The sequence below is a fragment of the Sciurus carolinensis genome, chromosome 3 (assembly GCF_902686445.1).
Source record: "Sciurus carolinensis chromosome 3, mSciCar1.2, whole genome shotgun sequence".
Classification (NCBI taxonomy): Eukaryota; Metazoa; Chordata; class Mammalia; order Rodentia; family Sciuridae; genus Sciurus; species Sciurus carolinensis.
The window spans coordinates 78,053,868-78,072,806 of record NC_062215.1 but is presented as its reverse complement, the minus strand read 5'-3'; the positions used below and the strand labels follow the sequence as shown (position 1 = coordinate 78,072,806).

The 18,939-nt window shown below is 51.2% G+C and overlaps 1 protein-coding gene across 3 annotated transcripts in view; it reads left to right on the top strand.

The window, feature by feature from the left end:
- The window catches only part of Gli2 (GLI family zinc finger 2), a 243,406-nt gene that overhangs the window by 169,854 nt on the left and 54,613 nt on the right, over positions 1–18,939 (top strand). For all 3 annotated transcript variants that reach the window (XM_047547721.1, XM_047547722.1, XM_047547723.1), the window contains exon 3: positions 17,195–17,300. In XM_047547721.1, the coding sequence (XP_047403677.1) occupies positions 17,195–17,300 (106 nt within the window). The remainder of the gene's footprint in view (positions 1–17,194; positions 17,301–18,939) is intronic.

The window sequence follows — 18,939 nt, the reverse complement described above, 5'->3', positions numbered from 1 at the left end:
CATGAGCACGTTCCCTCTGTCCCCACCTTCTCTGTGAGGGCCTGATCTCTCACCTGCCTTCAGATAAGACTGGCCTCACTTCCTCTCCTGGCCTCCAGCTTCCTCCACATACATCTCCCTCCACACCTGACCTGTTTCTCCCTCACATACAACTCCATCATCTCTCTCCACCAACTGTGTCCTGAACATCATACACGATGTGTCATGTCCTCTGAATCACCTGCGACCTTACCAGCCCTACTGGGACAACAGCCCTGTCCATGACCTAGGCACCTCCTGCTGTTGGTGCTCTGCTTGTGCACCTCCTGTGTCCTCCCAGGGCTCTCCTTGGCTTGGCTGTCACCTATTGCCCTGGTGTCTCCCTGCTGGCCTGGAGATCCTTGGGACCTGGACCAGTCTAGTTTCCTTTTCAAGTCTCCAGAGCGTGGCTGGGCTTGGGGACCCATCAGGATGTCTGCAAATGCAGAGGGACCTCCTGGACCCACAGATATGGGCTGTACTGGTGGTGAAGAGTGAGCTGGGAACCTGGCGACCCCCAGGGGCTCTGAGTGGCAGTGGTCTCCCCTGGTGGGTCGACTTGTCCATAAGCAGAGGGAGTACCTTTTCTGTGCTCAGGGCTTGGGCCTCTCCATTTCTCTGACCGCCCAGATAGTAGAAAGCAAGAGTAATCATGATCTGAGAGGTATCTTCATTGTCACCCAGTGGGCAGGGTGGCAGGTGCGTGGGCCTGCAGGCTTTAGAATCCCTGAAAGGGGTCAGGTTCCTCCTTGGTGGTTATTCACTATGTATCTTGGCAGGTTACGTACATGAGCCTCAGTGTGCTCATCCGTAAAATGGGAGAAGTACGTCTTCCTCGCAGGGCAGATTGCCATGACATGTGCCTAGAACTGTGCTGGCAGAAGCACTCCGTTTTTTGTCACTGTGCCATTCAAGAGACACTCATTGAGTTTCCACCACTGGCGCGCTGGGCGTGGACAGACAGTATGACTAGGTGAACTTGCCCGTCCTCTTTCATGCTCGTGGCGGTGATGTGCCACCCACACTGACATTCCTGAGGCCCCACACGGGACCCCAGAGGATAGATGATGAGCTTGCTCCATGGCGTCGTGGGGGCAGGGGAGTGGGGAAGGCGGGGCTCCCTGCAGAGCCCACTCTGTCACCCAGAAGCTATGGGGTCGTGCTCAGGCTTTACTTGGCCTCCACTTGAGCAGGGTGGACTGTGCACATGGATGTCAGGGTGATTTGTCTGTATGCACTAGGGTAGGACCTTCTCTGACTGGTGGCTGTGTGGGGACACCTTCCAATCCCCTGGATGTAAGGCCCTTGTCATCAGAGCATTTGGTCTGCCTCCTGCAGACTAGCGACCATGGATTGTTCACTGTGGGTCCCTCCAAGCACCCAGATAGGGAAAAGAAACCAAGGCCCCTGAAGTGGGAAGGTCCTGTCACTCAGTTAGGAAGTGGGAGAAGGTCCCATCTCCCCTTCCTACGAGGAAGACTCCCCCACCCAGACCTGACCTCTGCTCGGATTCCCTGGCCCCAGACGTCCACCCAGGAGCCACACATGGCATCTGCCCCGACTCTGTGGTTTGGGGGAAACCAGTGTTATGGGAACAACTCTAGCTCTGGCTGGTGTCACTCCAGCCTGGAGGCAGAGTCGGTGGGTGGTTTGGCTTGAGGAGCTCCCGTTGCTGGCGGGCAGAGTGTCTGAGAAGCCAGATTCAGGCAGACAAGGGCTCTGGCTACCCCACTCCTCTGCCTGGAAAGTGCAATTCTGACCCCTGAGGGGAAACGAGGTTCACTGTTATCCACGGTGTGTACTGAAGAGCTACCTCCCAGCAGAGAGGCCATGAGGGTCCCCCAACTCCTGTCCCCTTGCTTCTGTCTGGAGCCACCAGAAGTCATGAGAGTGCAGCATGATCACTGGGTTGCTTTTTGGGGATAAAGGCACCCTCCACATTTTGCTGGCTTCGGGAGGGTGCTCCTGCTCAAAGTGTTCTTCCTGGGTGGAACTCAAGGGAGACGGCCTGGCAATGTCTCCCCCACCTCAGAGACTCCCCTGGTGCTCCGAGCTTGGCTGGGCCTGGCCACCTCCCCACCCAAGCCCAGCTCCCCTCATTTCCCCACCTATGGTTGCAATCTCTGGTCAGCCCTACCCTGCACCCCCCACACCCATCCCCACACCCCATGGATCTTGGGGTCTAGCAAAGAGCCAGAAAAGGGAGATGGGTTTCATGGCCTGGGAACCCAATGATCAGAGTCGCAAAAATAGAAGCATCATTTATGACAGGCCTGCAGTTGACCTGTGCACACCACCTCATCTATAAACTCATTTTAAAGATGAGGCTCTGGCTTGGGCCTGACCATCAAGTGGTCCTCAACCCTGGGAACAGCAGATCCTTCATGGGCCTTTGTCCCATAAGGAGCTCTGGACATAAGTGGTAGCTCTTGCTCCTGCCTGTAGGGTATGACCAGGGGCCAGTGAGTCCCCCGCTGGCTGAACATGGGGCCGCTGATCCTGTTTCCCTCGGGGTCTCCTCGGTTTCTCCACGCTGGGGTTTCTTCCGCTTGTGGTCCTGTCCAGGGTCCATCTGGTCCACCCAGTGAGGACTTTGCCCAACCTAGAAGCATGTGTTGGCCACAATCCGTTTGGGCCTTCCCAGTGACCAGCAGGCCTGAGGCAGGTCCTCGGCTTCCCCATCCCTTGGCTGGGTCTGTTGGGCATCATCTTAATCAAGTGTTGGGTTTTAATTTATGTAAATGGGGGCGGGTTTGTGGCAGGGAATCATGAACATCCATCACCCCATTTCCCAGCACCAGTCATTCATCAGTGGCGCCTTAAAGATAATACACTTTTGTTTAAGGCAATTACTTAATCTTGACAAACTCCTGTGTTAAGCAGGGCTATTAGTGGGGCCCATCATTAATCAGCACAAAACCAGGTGGGTGCCTTTTCTGAACTGCCATCACTCTTGGGGACCTGGGGTGGGCCCTTTGCCATCCTCAGCGCCCTAATTACACAAGCAGCATGCTAACAACGAGCAACCCATGCGGGCTTCGGGGGCGCCTGGCCACAGGCAGGAGAGGGGCCCATTTTTAACACCAGTCAGAAGGTTTTCTGAGCCAGGCAGAATGATCCATGGGGGTTATTAGCAGGTACCAGGAGCACAGCTGGGGAAAACAGATAACTCCCCTCCCGAGGGTCCCTCTTGGACTTGCCTCTGACTTTGCTGGATACTTGAGCAGCACTTAGAAGCTGCTGCCTGGAATACCCTTTTTCTTTGGGGGCTACATTTACTTTTGGAAAGCCACAAATAAAGTGGAAATGCCAAGTCCAGCCCTGTGTTTCCTGGACCCTTCTGTGCAGGGGTGGCCTGGGTCGTAGAGGGCTTCTCCTTAGCCAGTGCTCTTTGTCCCACTGTCACCTGGCCCAGGATGTCCTGAGGGGAACTGGGTCCCCAGGAGAGCCCGGAGTGAGTGGGGCAGTGACAGGAGCCTGAGCCACCCCTGATCCTAATGTTTATCTTCCTGGTCCTAGAAGACATGTCTAAAAGGTCACGTTCAGAAGTTCTTGGATGAGAGTGAGAACTGGCTATTACACTGAATAGCCACACCACTGACCCAGGACTAGTTACTGAACTTTTCTGTGCCTTGGTTCTCTCATCTGTGAAGTGGGGGTGCCCCACTCTGCCATGATGTGCTGTCTGCCTTGGACCTGGAGCAGTGGTGTCTGTCATCTGCAGAGTTAGACCTCTGAAACCCTGAGCCCTGAATAAACTCCCCCTCCTCTAAGTCATTCTTGTCCAATATTTTGGTCACAGGGTGCAAAGCTGACTGAGACAAGTGTTATGCGGATTAATAATAAATAGACATGCTCAGGGGTGTGCCAGTGTGTCACAAGCCCGCGTGTGCTGGCAGAGCTGCTCTCAGTGTCTCTGGACTCCAGGACTCTCCTCGGTTGTAAATCAACTTGAGCTGACCCTTGGCTGCTACTGGCCGCCCGTGCCACCGTGGGTGTTTCAGTAGTGAGGGCATTCGCTCATTCGTTCATTCACTCGTTGGTTCGTCCATTCGCTGGCAGGCATTCCTCTCCTCCCCCGTGCCAGGCCCTGGGCTCGTCTGGGCTCTGAGTGAGTGGTGTGGAGGGAGGTCCCCTGCCTGATTTGGAGGGAGAAGGCAGAAGAAAGTTCCAGGAAGCTGCACAGAGAGGGCGTGTGTGACCTGGACTTGCAGAGGGCAGGATGAATCTGCCCGATGGGACAGGCACAGGTGTGGCGGGGAAGGGCTTCCTGGGCTTCCTGACAGGCTGTGGGTCTGATCCTGGGATGAGGGAACGTGTGGGCAGGACTTGGAGAGTACTGAGTGCTAGGCAGGAGCGTCTGGGAACAGCAGGAATCGAGGGCTGCCTGTCAGGCCCCCAGATCCCACTTCAGGGATGCTTTGCTGAGTTTAGACCCCCAGAGCAGAATCTTTGCCCCAGATCGGTCGACGAGAGGAAACAGAACAGGCTGCTCTTGGGTTTGTGGAAAGACAGACCTGGTTCCTCCAGCCCTGAAACACATTGTGTGTGGGAGTTTTCCCCTAGATTTTAAACCCTGTTTATTTTAAAGGAAGTAGACTCCGTCTGCTTTTAATTCACACACTTAGCTCATCAAAATATTGTTTTGCAAGAGGTTTTTTTGATGTCCAGGAAGGCTTGGAGTGTGTCCCCCCTCCCCTCCCTTCCTTATTCTAAGAAGCAAGATTCCAGGCACTGCTCAGGGCTGGTAGGTTGGGGCACAAGGCCATATTTTGTACTTCTGAGTTTCTCTGCCAGCAAAATAGGGGGACTGGGCTTTTTCCAGGCTTCGTGGACTGATCTTCATTCCTCTCATGGACTTCATTGTTCCTGCTAAAGGGAACCTGTTTCCATCAGTGGTGGTGGGATGGGGTGGACCAGGTATGTGCTAGAAGCATCGTTTAGTTAATGGGGTCCAGAGTGATGTGGGCGGGGAGCCAGCCTTCCGGAAGTGTTATGTGGCTGGCTGACATTGCTCCACAGCCCTGCCACCCTCCCTTCATGACCTCCTTTGTAGCCTTGCTTTCTGGGGACCTTCTTATTCATCAGGAGGTCCCAGGAGTCCACACACCCACCATCTTGCTTGTGTACACCCGGAGCTTACCCGGAAGGCCGTGGGCAGTGATCCAAGAAGGATCAAGGGAGGCCCTACTGACCAACTCTGCTTTGACGGGGTCAAGGGTGTGGAAGGGTAGAAGAAGGGTCACCACACTGACTAACCCAAGTACGGACCCTGGGAATCCTTGTGAGTAAAAGGAGTGGAGAGAAGGGAGGGAAGAAATAATGACCATTTGTTAATCGTTTAAGTCACCAAAGGGGCGTTTACACAGAGCCAAGATTCAGAAGTGAAGGAGAAGTGAGGTTGGGGGAGAATGCTCATCATCGTATTTTAGGATTAACCTGAAGGAGAATTCCATCAGCTGGGTGGAGCAGGCCATGGGAACCAGTTAGCCTGAGCTGTTGGATAGGCAGCCAGGAGCTACATGTGGCTGTTGAGCATTTGAAGTTGTCTGGTCCCAATTGAGCTCTGCTGAATACAAGACTCATCCCAGATTTTGAAGACTTAGTAAGAAAACAAGAATAGAAAATATCTCATTAATTTTTTTTTATATTGGCTACACATTGAAGTGATTTTTTTTTTTTTTTTTTTTTTGAAACAAGGTTTTACTGTTGCCCAGGATGACCTTGAGTTCCTGGACTCAAGCAATCCCCCTGCCTCAGCACCCCCAACCCTGAATTCTGGAACTATGGGTGTGTACCACAAAGCCCAGCTGAAATGGGAATATTTTTTATGCACTGGGTCATTCAAATTTTATTATTAAAATGATTAACTTTTCCTAACTTTTTTTTTTTTTAAATGTGGCTACTAGAAAAGTTTAAATAGCATCCATGGTTCACATGACATTTCTAATGGCTGGACTGCATTTGATGGTCAGGCTCCTAGAGAAGAGACTAATTTAAGATGGAGAATGTTGTAAAGAGAAGGATCCCTTTGAGTCACATATAATTGTGAGGACCATACCAGTAAGGGGATCCCAGGAAGTGGTCCTTTGGGGATCTGCTTCGATGAAGGAAGAAAGAACATTTTGTAATCAGCCATCGATTCAAGGAAGAGAGTAAGTGCAGCCCAAGGCTGTTTACTTGTTGAGAGCAGCGCCCCCCTCACCCCCAGTCCCTGTTTTAAAGGCTATTGATTGGCTTTGGCAGGCTCTGCCTCAGGATGCACCCTGCAGTAAAAGGGTACCTTAGCTCAGTCTGGAAAATCGCCTCCAGTAACTGGTGGGGCCCAATGTGGTGGCCTCACTGTCTCCTAGACAGTGATAGCAAAGTGAAAAGCAGAGACCGATGCTCTCAAAGGGACAGGACGTGGGACATAGCATTAGACCAGGGCACCTGAGTCAGAGCTCTGCAGGAAAGGGAGGACCCAGTACAGTAAGTATGTTGGCAGAGGACACCATCAGGATCCATGGGGACCAGGCAGAGGTATGACAGATGTCCTCTTGAAAAGACCAACGCACTTCAGGACAAGTGGAAGTCTTACGCGGTAACGAGATGGTTTGAAGCTACAGACTGACCAGCTCCCTGCCAGCTGATACAATCGCTGGTGCTGCTGGTCAAGTGAGTCAATCAAGGGGTGGCAAGATGCACAGGTCCATGAGGGATCCCTTGGCCCAGCTCTGGCCTCTGCAACAGGTAGAAGGAACACTGGAACCCGGGCACCAACTCTCTGGTCACTCCAGATCTCTCCAGACCATCTTTGGAACTCTGGGCTGGGTTCATGATTTCTGCATATTTTTCAAATTTGAGGGTCCCTTGAAACCATGATCTTCTGAGTTTCAAACCCATTGTAGATTTAGGGTTCTTCACAGTGCTTTATGAGAAATAGATTCTCTGACCAGGACAGTTTGCAACCTTCATCTGGTTTGACGTCCCTAATGTTTCTTCTGGACTTCAGATTCTCTAACCTGGGGCCCCAAGTGTTAACCAGGACAGGCGAGCAGTCTGTCTATCCCAACAGTGTCAGGGATCTCCCTGGGTCCCTTGTCCCCTGCCACCTACTAAAGAAGCAGGAGCCCATCAGAACGGGCCACAGAGATGGTCACCCCAGTGCTCGTAGGAGTCCTCTGCATGCACGATGCCTCCCAGGCTCCCTCTGATATGGTACCTCCTCCACTCTCATTTTATGGATGAGGAAGCTGAGGCACAGGAAGATTCATGAGGCAGTGGCAGAGCCAGATCTGCCGCAGCACCATCTATAGCTTCGACACCATCCATCATGGGGGGATCCTCTGGGCCAGGTCCCAATCTGCCTCCTGCCTGCTGTCCTCTGTTACCTTAGGACCACCATCTGAAGGGACGGATTCCACCACCACTGCCTAGGCTCCCTGTGGCAAGAACCACATGACTTTTAGGCTGGCCTCTCCTGGTGGCATGTGCTAGATACACTCAGATGTCCCTTCCTGCCCTGGCCTCTCCTAGAGCCCAGTCCCAGGCTCTGCCCACCATGGAGAGGTCTGACTGGCTCCAGCCCAGTGCACTTTCTCTTTCAGCAGCTATTTATCCACTAACACCTTAGCTGGGGGTGGGGGTGTGCTCAGTCCTGCCTGGCTGGATGTGGGGGCAGGTCTGACTGCACGAGTGGCCAGGGCCACAGCCTGCCGGACACCAGCCAGCTTGTGGTGTTGGAATTTCCTGTCTGATTTAGTTTCCCCCTCTTTTTTTTTTTTTCCTCCAAGTAAGACAAAAACACTTTTTAATTGCGTGCTACGGAGTGGCCATTCAGGATATTATTATTCTTATTAAATGCTTCCTGTGGGGTGGTAGCTAGATATCAGGAGGGGCCTCTGGAAGTAACTTGGCCTGTGGCTGATCATTGGAGCAACAGTGTCATTTACAAAAAGATCTGAGGGCTCTGGAGAATGAGCTCTCCTCCAGCCTCAACTTACAGTGCCCCAAGCCCTGATGCGTGGGCTGGTGACTTTGTCCACACTCAGGAGTACCTGGTCATCTGAGTCCACAGGCTGGAAGGGCTGGCCTTTGAAACTGTCACCCAGACTAGAGGAGGGCTCTCCCTAGCCTTCCCCAGCCCTGGAACAATTGGGAAGCACTGACTTGCTCACCGGGTTCTTTCTTAGTGAAGCCGATACCTGAGGTCTGACTCTCTAGCTTCGGCAGCCACCCTACCCTGAAAATGCCCCTGTGCATTTGTTCCCTGAGGGAAGGAATTGTGCCTCTTGTTCTTTTTTTTTTTTTTTTTTTTTTTTTTGGTGGGGGGTGGTACTGGGGATTGAACTCAGGGGCACTCAACCACTGAGCCACATTCCTGGCCCTGTTTTGTATTTTATTTAGAGACAGAATCTCACTGAGTTGCCTAATGCCTTGCCATTGCTGAGGCTGGCTTTGAGCTCTCGATCCTCCTGCCTCAGCCTCCCAAGCCACTGGGATAACAGGTGTGCCCCACCGTGCCCAGCTGTGCCTCCAGTTCTTGGTGGACCCTGTTGCATCCTCTTTCTTACTGTGTTTGGGGAGAGGGTGGCTTAGGTGGCCAGCAGGCTGAGGGTGTCACTTCTCTCTGCTGGACCACAGTCAGCCAAGGACTAAGAACCCTTCCTGGCAGGTGGGCAGCTGCACTGTGGACTCCAGAGAAGGCTGCAGAGCTGGACCAGGTGGCACCTGCAGCCTATGGAGTTCAAGGCCATGCTACAGGGGGCAACATGTCTGAATGACACTGTCCCTCCATCAGCCCCATGCAGCTGAGGAGAGGAGCATCCAGGCTCTTGTGTGGGGCCAATGACATCATTTCTGGTATCCTCTGGGAAACCCTTATCTCCAACTTCCCCATGGAATGGACCTCACGTCTTCATAGGAATAGAGGAGCAAAAAGGGACGTGTATGGTGGGATTTTCCACAAGCCCAGCATAAATGGCCAAAATGGACCTCAGCTGTGCAAGTGAGAAGGTTATAACCAGCATTAACTAAAGGACTGGCTAATCTTCTGAGTCCACTGCAGCACAAAATGATTGTGCCAGTCACCATCCTTCCCCACCAGGTTAACTTTTCTCATTTCACAAAGTGTCTTCACGTCCCCATTCCATGTAGCACTAACTGGATTAAGGTAGACATTAAGGATGGAATGGGGAGAGTAGCAGTCCCTCTCCTCGTTGGGATCAGAAAGTCTTTGATGACTGTGCAGCCAGCAGGTCCTACTCAGAATCACATTTGTCCTTGTTTGATCAACTTGAGTGTGGTCCAGGCCTAGAGATGACAGGTTTATGTGTACAGGCTCCCTTTAGCCTCCAGAGCCTGTGCAGATGTTTCACAGTGGAGCCCTAAGCAACCCAAAGCTCCAATCCTGCTGCCCGGCTTACCCTCCTCAACACTTATTCCAGGCCATCCATCTCCCTCCCTTCCTAAAAAGCAGCACTGGGTTTGTTTAAGAAAGTTGGATCTTAAGGGGGATCCTATTCTCTGAGCCTGTGCTCTCCAGCATGTAGAGGGGCCTTGCAGTAGCCAGGGTGGTCTTGGTCTGGAACCCAGCCACACACTCTTTTGCCTGGAGCTTCTCCTGCTGCTAACTTCTCCATATTATGGTTCAGATATGAGGTGTCTCCCAAAAGCTCATGTGTGAGACAATGCAATAAGGTTCAGAGAAGAAATGTTTGGGTTATGAGAACCTTTCCCCAGGATTACTCCCCTGATGGTAACTGCAGGCAGGTAGGTGTGACTGGAGGAGGTGAGGCATTGAGGGCATGCCTTTGGGGTCTATATTTGGTGAGCTGAGCTTAGTCTTTCTCGCTTCCTGGTGGCCATGTCCTCAGCCACTTTCCTCCACCATGATGTTCTGCTTCACCTTGAGGAATGGAACCAGCTGTCTGTGAACTGAGAACTCTGACACCGTAAGCTCCAAATAAACTTTTTCCCCTCTGAATATGTTCTTGTAGTCACTGAGCGAAAAAGCTGGCTGAAACACCTCATCTGCAACACTGTCTCTAGACCTCCCCATTTCAGAATCAAGGACCTCCGTGCTCCCTCCCTTCCTGGTCATGAATGGCCTTCTGGTCACAGGATGGGCCTTCTGCATGGCCGTCCTGGTCTTGACTCTGGGCTCCCTTTCAGAGCCTCATGGGCTGCACTTAGAAGTGTTTATGCCCCATGGGAACTCAGACCTATATTGTGCAATGGCCAGTCCCCCGTCCAGAGCCACCTGCCCACACCTCCCTGTAGTCAGTGCCTAGGCGACAGCACTTCTCTTGCAGGATCCCATTTCTTATGTAGCCCCAGGCCAGCTGCACACATACCAGCCATTTGTTCCAAGCTAATTCCATCCCACAGACTCCCTCCCTTCCAAATACTAGGAAGTGAACCCAGGATCACTCTACAACTGATGTATGTCCTCGATAACTTGTTTTTGGTACTAAGAATTGAACCCAGGGTGCTTAACCACTGAGCCGCATCTCCAACCCTTTTTGTTTTTTATTTTGAGATGGAGTCTTGCTAAGTTGCCGAGGCTACTCTTGAACTTGCAATCCTCCTACCTCAGCCTCACTGAGATTATAAGCATATGCCACCGTGCCCAGCCCCCATCCCACCGTATTGATCAAAGAGACCACAGTAACTGGAGACTTAGTCCCTGGGGTCTGGACAGCCTAGGACAGTGCCCGTACCCTGTCCAGTCTCTCTTGACTTCACAGGTTCCTCCAACCATGGAACAGCCTCTGGTCAGGGGGGCTCTGAGCTCAGCCCATGGGGTAGGGCGGGCCGCTCCTGTGTTGTAGCAACACATGACTTCATCCAAGAACACTTCCGGGGACTGATGCGGCTTCCTGGTCACATTTCCATGACCCAGTTTTCCCTATTCTTTGTCTGAACTCTTTGCCAACCCCCACCCCATTCTCTCCCCATCCTCCCAGAGTCATTATTAATGGGCATTAACTTGAGCTGGGCTTCCAGGGCTTCACCACACTGATGTCCCCTCACCCAGGGCCACCACCAAGGAGTATTTGGTGTGTAAATTAGCACTGAAGAAGCCTGGGGTTTCAGTGAAAAGTCATCCCTCCGCTGTCCTCAGCTTCCAAGGGTCTCAGTCTTTCTGTGTCGGGTGGAAACAAATCTGCAATTTTTTCCGGTGGGGGAGGGTAATGCGCTGAAAATTCCCATCTTAGAGTTTCTTCCTCAGAAACTTAAAAAGAGAGTTATTTCTTTGAAATGGCATATGGGGTGTGTGTGTGTGTGTGTGTGTGTGTGTGTGTGTGTGTGTGTGTTTCTCCCTCTGCCGGAAGGACATGATTTAGTTCAGATTTTTCTCCCCCTTCAAAAAAAAAAAAAAAGAGCCCTCAATGAAAACAATATGTGGAGGGACCTGATTCAATATGTCACTTGAAGGCAGCTTTAGTTCTTTATATTCTACTTCATGTTCCTTGTGTGTTTCTGGAGCCTCTGGATGGAGCGATTTCTCTCACAAGTTTAATAGTAGAATTTCTTCCTCTTCAGTCTAACTGAGGGACTCTGAACCAAAAATTCACTTCTGGAAGCTTCCATTGGAGCATGAGGGGATGAGTCATGCTAGTCTGAAATGTCCCGAGACCAGTATCAATGTTCATCCCTCAGTTTGCCCTGTGTCGAAGTCCAAGTTTCCAGAGGCTGTGTGTGTGTGTGTGCGCTCGCTGGGATGCTGTCCTGTAACAACCAGGCTCAGGTGACTGGGGCTGGGGCTGATGGGATTTGGAAGGGCCACTGGGTTAGTGAATTATATAGTGTAAGCCCCCAAGCCCTGTCCATGGCCCGCTCGGGGGTACCTCGAGCAGCCTCAGGGTGTCACTGGCTAGAACAAGCATAGCCCTTTCTACAGAAGAAGGTGACCACTTTCAGGCAGCAGGATTGTACTGCTAACTCCTGTTGTACAGAGGGGTGATGTGGGACCCAAAGAGGGGCCACAATTTCCCCCAAAGCCCCACGGCCACCTCGTGACAGGGTCAGTCTGGCTGATGTCCACCCCTGCCCCACAGCACTGGGCTCTCCTTGTGTGGCATTTTGAAGAGTTTCTCAAAGCAGGTGAGTCCCCTCTCAGAGCCTCCCAGGGTTTTCCCAAATTGCTCAGGAAAAAAAAAAATCGCTAGTTCTCCTCACAGCAGCGTCCGAGGCCTCCACGTCTGTCTTTCCTACCTCCACCCGTCCCTGCGCTTCAGCTTCCGGCAAATCAGCCTTTGTGCTGACGTTGCCAGCTCTTCGCTCCCTCCAGGCCTTGGCCGTTGCCGTTGCATCTGCCCACAATGCCCTCTCCCCACAGGGGCCCGACTGCCTCCTGCAGGTGGCCCACCTCCCCAGAGCCCTTGCCCTGCTGGTTCTCTCCTTGGCTTGGTCCCCTCCTTGGTTACGGTGCAGATGTACTTGCTGGTGTGTCCCTACTGTCCCCTTTCCCTGGGCTGTGGTTCAGACTGCTTTGTCACGACACTGTCCTCAGATCCCGAACAGTGCCTGCCACGCAGCAGGTGCTAATACAGAGTAGATGGGGAACACACACTCATGAAGGAGTATGCGATCACTCCAACAGCAACTGCTGGCCACCGCAATGGCGCGGCAAGTGGGCCAGGCAGATCTCCTCTCAGGTCAGGCAGAAGGGTCTGGGCATCAGGCCCCTGGGTTGACACCTTGCTCCTTCCCCTACTTGCTGACTTATCTACCATCCTTCCATCCATCCTGGGGCAAACACTACATTGTACTAGAAAACTAGTGCGCAGAGGTCCTATCTGCCCAGGGCATTGCCCAGTCATTGCTCACCTGGAAATAGAGTCACATCATCCAGAGCCTCAATATTACTTTCTGAAAAATGGGTCAAGATCAGGGTTGATGGTAATATCAAATGAGGTGCCATAAGCAAAGCCCTATGAGGCAGCTGACATTATTAACTTTGCGATTCTCCTGCCAGCCAGCCTAACACATGAGCCCCAGGAGAGGAGGAGCCTCTGCCCCTATTTTCAGGCTCCTCTTAAGGAGGCAGAGGGCTAGGGTGATGGAAGGGTAGATGTGGAGTGTGGCCTGCATCTGCCGAGGGGGCTCCTACCTGGAGAGCACAAGGCTGGTGGGAGAATGGCACCCGGAGCCCTACCCTGAGAAAGAGAAAGCCTCTTCCTTCTGATCCGCAGCCTTTGCCCAGGGACCTGCCAGGAAGGAGGGAGCTGGCCAGCTGCAGCAGGACTCCACAGGTGGCTGTCCCTCACACCTCTTCCTGGAAGGTCTAGGCCCTCAAACACACATACACACACAACAACAACAACAACACACACACACATATACTGTGTTAGCTTTCTGTGACTATGACAAAATACCTAAGAAAATCCTTTTAAAGGAGGAAAGAGTTATTTTAGCTCAGGTTTCAGTCCATGATCATTTGTCTCCATTGTTTCTGGTCCTGAGGTGAGGAAGAACATCAAGGCAAAAGGGCATGGTGGAACAAATCTGCTCACCTCATGGCAGCCAGGAAGTAGAGAGACACACAGGAAGGGGCTGGGGAAAAGATATACTCTTCTAGGATACACCCCAAATACCCAGTCCTTTCAACTAGCCCCCACCTCCTACACTTTCCACCACCTCCTTATAGTTCAATTATGAATCCATCAATGATTTATCTATTGATTTATCTATTGATGAGGTCAGCCCTCGCAATACAATCACTTCCCAAAAGTCCCACCTCTGACCATTGCTGCACTGGGGACCAAGTCTTCAATACATGAGCCTGGGGACATTCCAGATCCAAACTGTAACATACACACACACACACACACACACACACACACACACACACACATACACATACACATACATGACCCCTACCACCAAACACGAACACATGCAACACATACACCCATAAGCACATATATACATACTACAAATGTACAAATGCACTTGTACATCACACGTACACATACCATATATCCACGTATGCCACATACACACACGTGGAACAACACACATGTACCCCATTACACATGCACACACACATATACACAAACTGCATTCTCTCTCTCTCTCTCTCTCTCTCTCTCTCTCTCTTTCTCTCTCACACAGGTTGGTCCTGTGGGCTGGCAGCTGGGCAGTCTCACCCTCCTCCATTCGTGTGAGCCTGGTAAAGTCCTGGAGCTAATGATGTGCGGGTGCTTGGTTCCTTCAGGTTTTAAACTCTTGGGACCCGGCTGAAGTTGCATCAGTCCTGAATCCTAAGCAGAGCACCATTTCAGCTCCCAGCTGGAATTGGGAGTGGTCTGGGTTCTGATGAATTAGGGGACCCCGTTTAGCTTGTGCAGGAGCAAGACAGGGAAGGATAGGGGCACACTGGGGTGCGGGTGAGAGGACGACCCCTGGGAATTCTGGGCTGAGTACAGCTTGCTGGGGTTCCTGTGAGGAGCTGGTGTCTGCAATGCACTGAAATCAAGGCTGGGTTCTGGGTGTACGTTTGTTAACCACAGTCAGTAAGCAAGGTGGGGAGGGGAGACCCTGGAGATCACTCAATACCTGTGGTTGCCTCCGAGTGTCCATGTGGTTAGGCAGGAGGAAAAACCTATGAGCAATGGATTCACTTCCTGGCTGTCATTTTTCAGCTCTGTGACTTTGGTCAAGACCTCGAATCACCCTTGGTCTTCATTTCTGCATCTGTGAAATGGGCCGAGAGCACCTACTCTAGCTGCATCGAGAGGCATCTGGAAGTATAGGGAAGCATTCAGAAATACTGTTCATGAAAGCAATTTTTATTTTGTTAGTAATACTGCAATCTGGTCTTTTTGGATGTGTTGTTTTGTTTTACTTCTTAAAGGTGCTTCCACGGACTGGAGAGGTAGCTCAGTGCACTTACCTAGCATGTGCAAAGCCCCGGATTCCACCCTAGCATCATTTTTTTTTTTTAAAGGCACTTTCCTGTACATTTAAGAAGTGGATACTGCTTGCTGCTGGCTGTCTGGAGATGTAGGAAAGTCCAAGTGGTCCTGGTGTGTAGACTGGCCAGCACTTGACTCTCCAGCCTCCCAGGGCCTGGAGTGTGAGCGTCTTGTCCCTTGCTTCACATAGTAAATTCATAGTTTGTGACCTCTGAGTGCTCCAAATAAATACTAGGGCTAATTGTCATTGTCATAGTAACACCTGTTGAGTGCTTCCGAGCTGCACAGGCTCTGGGCTAAGCATCTCCACATGAGCTCTCTACACCTTCATAGCAACCTTGTAGGTAGTCGCCGTTACATGTTCAGATGAGCATATGGAGACTCGGACAGGTGCAGAGACTTGTCCAAAACCTGCCACTGGAGAGTGTCCCTGACTCCCAGGGTCCACAGCCTCCACAGCACCTGGTTATTCTATCACAGCAACTGAGTCACAGTCACTCCCAGGCTCACCTGTTCAGAGAACTGGGGTCAAAGGGAGAGGTGGCCCAGTAGTCAGTGGTTCTCAAAGCAAAGCAGGACCAGCAGCCTGGATGCCTTCCATTACATCTGCTGGCCAGCTCCTTTTTGAGTCTAATATTGGCAAGTTGATTTAAGCACAGGGAGATTTCCTTTTCTTTTCCTACTCCCCATGGAAAGTACCAGAACTGTGAAACTATGAAGATAAAATTGAATGTGTCAAAATTAAAGTTAAGATTCAATAGAAAAATTTCCTCCCCTTAAAAATTCATAGCATCCAACCCAAGTGTCTGTTGACAGATGATGGACGAACAAAATGTCTAAAAAGGAGGAAAATTGTGACACTTGCTACGAATTCTGTTAACCTTGAGGACATTATGCCAAGTTAAATAGGCACAAAAGAGCAAGTAAAGTAGAATTCCACCGATAGGAGCCAACTAGTGTGGACACATCCATAGAGACAAAAAGCAGAATGACAACTACCAGGGGTGAGAGAGGGGGATTTAGGGTCTAATGGTTGCAGAGTTTCAGTTGGTAATGATGAGTAAGTTCTGGAAATGGGTGGTGGCAGTGGCTATACGTGAATGTTCTTAATGCCACTGGACTGTATACTTAAAAATGGTTAAAATGGTAAGTTTTATATTATGTATATTTTAACACAATACAAGGAAAGTGTACTATAGTGTTTATAGTACAGTGTTAGAATCTATTTGCAGAGAAATGGCAGCCTTATTTTTACACATTACTACAGGATGCCTCATCATCAGCTGACCTGCACATATGCAAAAAAAAAAAAAAAAAAAAAAAAAAAAAAAACAGACCAATCACATCTCTTTCGATTATTCAGAAATCCAGACTCAACACTGCTCCCCCCTGGCCTGTCGCCCTCAGACGGAGGGAGTCGACTGAGAAATCTCTGCTTCTTAGCCCTTTTCCCAGTCTAACTACTTTTTAAAGAGCCCTGTTTCTCTAAAGCCTATAATTATGTTTGCCTCCAGGGTACCCAGGTTTTTTTTTTAAATAAGCAAAGAGCATCCTACAATTATCATGATGATTTGTTGAGCACAGGCCAAATGCAGACAGGAGGCTGACTCAGCTCTGGAAACTGACACGCACGTGTTGGCGTTTTCAATCCTGGAGGCCCCGCCAGTGCACACGGGTCGATAATTAATATTAAGAGCTGGAAAATGAACAGATCCACACAGACATCTGTGTTATGCTGCCCGCAAGATGGGTCAGGCAGCAGGTTGGTGGGATGTGGCCTTCCTGAGCCTGGCTGTCCCCTCGGAGCAGGCCCTGCCTCCACAGATGGTCCTAGGTAAACGTTTCCAGCCCGTGGGCCTGGCCACATCCAGATGTTGTCACCCCGTGCTGCTGGAGCCACACGCCGACAAGGCTGGGGTGGGCAGAAGCTGGCGGAGTTGGAGCCTGTCAACTCTGTCAGCCCTGATTTGCGGGCTGAGCCTGGTTTCGTGGCCCTGCCTGTAATCTCCCCGAGTTCAAAGAGCGCTTAGCTGCTTGTCTTTGTCAAGAGCGCAGTTGGGGATCTTTTATGTGGAAGATGTAGGATTCTCGGGCTGACTTTGATTATTTATTCATCCCCCTTCGTGGGTGTGTGATAGCACGGGCACCATGCAGCCCCTTGTCCTGGCTACTCTTGCTCTGAAATTCATCGAGCTTAAAGCTCTTTGAAAATTGCTTTTCGAGGGAGGGGAAAAGTTTTTGAAGTCCTTTCTCTCTCTCCCCCTCCACAGTGCCACAGCACCTCTTGCCGCCGTTCCATGCACCCTTGCCGATTGACATGCGACATCAAGAGGGAAGGTACCATTACGAACCTCACTCTGTCCACAGCGTGCACGGGTAAGTCCTGCTCCCCCCTGCCCTTTGCTGCTCCTGGCGTGCAGCGACCTGCCTCTCGGGAGGTACCCTCCCCAGCAGCCTCAGCTGTCGCTTTTGCCTCCATCTTCCTTTTTGAAGTACTTGATCTGTGCTGTCCCCAGTGGGCTGCACCTTTGCCCCGTGACTGTGAGCGTGTGAACGGGAGGCATGTGCACACCCGCCAGCCCTCTGGTGCCTTCTGAGAAGGAAGCTCGGCTCACCTCCTGTCATTCTTTCTCAGGCTCTAGACTTCCTTGGTGGATCTGCCTGCTTTACCTATCCAACAAGTGAGAGTCCCCCTCTGGCTTAAAACCCTGGATAAGGAAGGTGACTGTGGATATATGCTGTCCCAGCATAATCTTCAGAGCACCCCCTTTGATCATCTCAAGGGTTCCACTTTGGACAATGTGTTTAGTGGTCACCCTACCATAAGATCAAGCTTGAAGCAATGTCTCTTCCTCTTCCCTGACCTTGAGATGTCCAGGTCAAAGGGCATGTTCACCAGCACTGTCTAGTAAGTCCAGCCCTGCCCCTCTCCATTCCAGCTGGGACCTCTGAGCCCATGGCTCATGTCCCTTTCCTGGTCTTTATGACCCGAGGCTCAACACCTCGCTACCCCATTCTCCTTCTAGAAGAGAGGTCCCAATATCTCTGCTGCCCCCACACCTACCTATAAGGGAAGTTTCTGTGAAGGATCAGCTGGCCCCAAAGTCTCTCCTGACCACACCCCTCCAGTCACCTTACCTGGTTCCAACGCACGCCACCTGCCTCCCATCTGCTATACACATACCACTTGCCCAGCCTACCTAGAAGATCCCTTCCACCTGGCCACCCCTAAGCCTCAACTCTGGAGCCACCTCCTGCAGGGGTTACTGGGTCCCCTACACTGAGTGGGACCCTGCCCTGGGTTCCCTCTACACTATGGCCCCAGAATGAGCTGCTTGCATACCCACCTCCCAGCCAGCTCTAAGCATCCGCTGGATTGCTATCTAACGGCTGACACACAGCGGGGACACAGTCAATGCTTGTTGAGTGGACAGCCCTCTCCACATGTGGCACCTCGCGGAGGCAAATCATCCTGCCTCTCTGGTCTCCTGTCAGAATGAAGTCAGTAGGCATTTGCTGAATGCTCACGACACTCAAAGCATTGTATCCAAGAAGTACAACAGTCAGCCCTCAGACAACACCTGTTTGGGGAAACATATTGCCTCCCTAGGACAGAGCAAACCTGGGACTTTTATTCTCTTTTCTAAGATATTTTTTGCTTTTTAATGTTTTACTTTGAAATAAGTCCAGACATGCAAAAGCAGTTGGAAAAATTATAAAAGATTTCCTGTGTGCACTTCACCCGATTCTTCCAGTGTAAACATCTTACATAACCGAAGACTGATACAAGGCTGTGAACTAACCTACCCCTTTCATCCACATGTGGCTGGTTGCCCACTAATGTCTTTTTTCCTGGTTCAGAAGCCAGCCCTGGAGCCCACGTTGCCTTTGGTTATTGCATGTCCTCCACCGTCTTTCATCTGGGTGGCTCTGGAGCCCTTTTTGTTTTTTGTGACCTTGACACTTTTGAAGAAGTTACTGCATATGTCTCTCAATATGCCTCTTGGTTTGGGTT